General features: G+C 44.0%; 1 protein-coding gene across 2 annotated transcripts in view; it reads right to left on the bottom strand.

The window, feature by feature from the left end:
* Vps50 (VPS50 subunit of EARP/GARPII complex) overlaps positions 1 to 1,699 on the bottom strand; it is a 104,219-nt gene extending 102,520 nt beyond the window's left edge. For both annotated transcript variants that reach the window (XM_055612841.1, XM_055612842.1), the window contains exon 1: positions 1,583 to 1,699. In XM_055612841.1, coding sequence (XP_055468816.1) covers positions 1,583 to 1,615 — 33 coding nt within the window. In that variant the 5' untranslated portion in view covers positions 1,616 to 1,699. The remainder of the gene's footprint in view (positions 1 to 1,582) is intronic.
* Positions 1,700 to 2,695: the final 996 nt, after the last annotated feature.

Genomic DNA, 2,695 nt, shown 5'->3' with positions numbered 1-2,695 from the left:
AGAAAGAAAGAAAGAAAGAAAGAAAGAAAGAAAGAAAGAAAGAAAGAAAGAAAATCAAATCAGCAAAACTACTATACACCAATGGTAACACAGGCACCAAGTACAAAAGAGCCCCAACCATAGGAACAAAATCTCCAAATGCAGCAGCCCCAAGAAAGTTTACAAGTGGTACAACAGACAAATGACCATATGGCATCACAGGCAAGACCAAGCAGACAGAAAGCAAAACCAGAATGGAGTCATCTAGCACCTGAGTGGCTGCAATTCAGCTCCTAGTTCGTCTTGAGTGGCTGCAATTCAGCTCCTAGTTCGTCTGCTTTCTCTCCTCCCACCTCAGGATGAAGCAGCCTTCCAGCTCATTCTCCAGAAAGCAGCAGGAGGCACAGCCCCAGTGTTCAACAAATGTGAAAGATTGCTAAATGCCTCTACTCACCTACTTGTTTGTTCATTTTATTATTCACAGAACATTTTTCCTATTTTCTTGACACCAATCATGTAACTTGGAAAAGGAAAACAATTATGCCAGGACAGGGCATTTGCTGTCTGTATGAAATTATATGTAACTGTCCCACTATCGCTAAATTCTGAATTCTCAAATGGGTAAAGAAGCCATTTGTTTTCCTGTTTGTTCTCTTTTGTTAAGGAAAAAAAAATTATATGTGAAACTTTTGAGAAAGGATTCTACCAAAATTTCTAAGTCACACTGATTTAAAATTCATCTAAACTATGCTTGTTTCTTACTAAAACAAAGAAAAACAACAAATCTTAATTATATGCTACAGTCAGAGCAAAGGTTTCTGCAATGAAAGGATCAATAAATACCTTAAAAAAAATCAATTCTTTCAACTTCTTGAAGGAAGCTGAGACACAGTATTGGGAAGCCCTAACATACGTGAAAGAGGACACAGAGCAGTCTTATTCGTGAATTATCATTCTGGCAAAAAGCATAAAAAGACCATTGTTTTGCCAGAACAAGGATTTTTTTTTTTTTTTTAAGTAGCAATACACAAAGAAAGTTCACATACATAGCACACTGGTGACCTACAACGCGGTACTTTAAGATAGGAGGTACAGAAAAGCAACTGTCATTCTCATTTTCACATCCAGAAAATAGCTACAAGGTTTGAGGGGTTGCCCCCAAACCACAACGATACCAATGTAGTCTATAAATAGACCTGTCCATTCACCCTCGATCTTTTCGAGTCTTTTCTACTGCATAGACGCCACCTCCCTTCCCGGGGCACTTGCTGGCAAACCACCCCCCCGTCAGGTGCTGCAAAGCTTAGCTGAAGCCGTCCTGGAAAGGAAGCAAAAGCAAAAGAGGGGAGACAAAGACAGCCCAACTCCCTGGCTGGCCCTGTCTACATGAATGCATCTGGGAAGACACTACCCACAAAGAGTCCAGGTCGGATCTAGGAGGCTCCGGTGAGTTTTCCAGGATACTACTTAGCTGTCCAAAACCCCTGGCACCCGCTACCCTCTGTAACTTAAGCCTCCGCCCACCGCCGTCCGGGGGCTGGGAGTCTCGGCTCCACTCCCACCCGGGAGGGACAAGGTCTTCGCTTCAGGCAACATGACTCACCTGCCGGGTCATAAGAGATTTGATTTTTTGCATGTCGAAGTCGAGAGACGATTACCCGGCAGCAGAGACGTAACAAATCACACAAGACCACCAGATAGCCGGCTACAACACAGGGAAGCCATAGTGAGTAGTCACGTGAAGCTTCACGCCTGGGTCAGCCTTCCTTTTCTTGAGCACTCTGGGAAGTGTAGTCTTCCGGCTGCTATCAAAGCAGGGGGACCCGCTTGAGTACTACATTTCCCAAGAAGCAACGCTTCAATGAACTGAGACACTTGCTGGTCCAAGTCACCACCTAGACTTGGGAAAGCCTAGGGGAGACAGATATGTAGGACTTAAGTGGTCTGGCCATTGAGCTAAACAAACTCTGAGGAGACTGTGCACAGTCCAGTCTTAAAAGACGCCCTCTAGGAGTGTGAGAGAAATCATACCTGGGCTGGAGGGGCGAGGTGTGAGACCGACCTCCCTAAAGAGCAGTGCGACAGGTGACCAAGAACGTGGAATTTCCAAGTGGCTCTGGGCGTGCCCTGAGGAAAGTGGGAGGCAGGAGCCCTAAGACGCTGATTGCCAGCCGTGGGTTCTTCTTCATTCTTGGCGTTTCTGTAAAAGCCCTCGTCTAGTCCCCACCTGTCGTTTTCTACCTGCTTTAGCAAAGGCAAGCCTTGACAGACACCAGTCATTGTGAGAGCGTGTGTCGCTTAAAAATCCTGTTCTCATCACAGGTGGCACAAAGGAGAAAGCAACAGGGGAACTTTGGTGACTCGATTTTTAAAAGACCTCAAACTATGAGGCTGTGAGGCAGCAAACCCAGAGCTAATAGTAATAGATAACAATGAAAATGTACGAATTGGGAGAAACTCTGCTAATGGCTTCATGTGCAGCACCACATTTATCTGCATGAGCATCTTTTTCTTCTTTATTATTACAATTTTTTTCATACAACATTTTCTAATCAGGTTTCCCCTTCCCCAACTCATCCTAGATCTGCCCCATCCAACTCCATTCACTTTCTCTCTCCAGAAAACAAAACATGCAAACAAACAAACAAAACAGAATTAAAAAAAAAAAGAAAGAAAGAAAGAAAGAAAGAAAGAAAGAAAGAAAGAAAGAAAGAAA

This window comes from Psammomys obesus, unplaced genomic scaffold (genome assembly GCF_907164565.1).
Source record: "Psammomys obesus unplaced genomic scaffold, mPsaObe1.curated_primary_1811, whole genome shotgun sequence".
Classification (NCBI taxonomy): domain Eukaryota; kingdom Metazoa; phylum Chordata; class Mammalia; order Rodentia; family Muridae; genus Psammomys; species Psammomys obesus.
The sequence above is the reverse complement of the archived record's forward strand: the minus strand, read 5'-3'. Positions and strand labels throughout refer to the sequence as shown.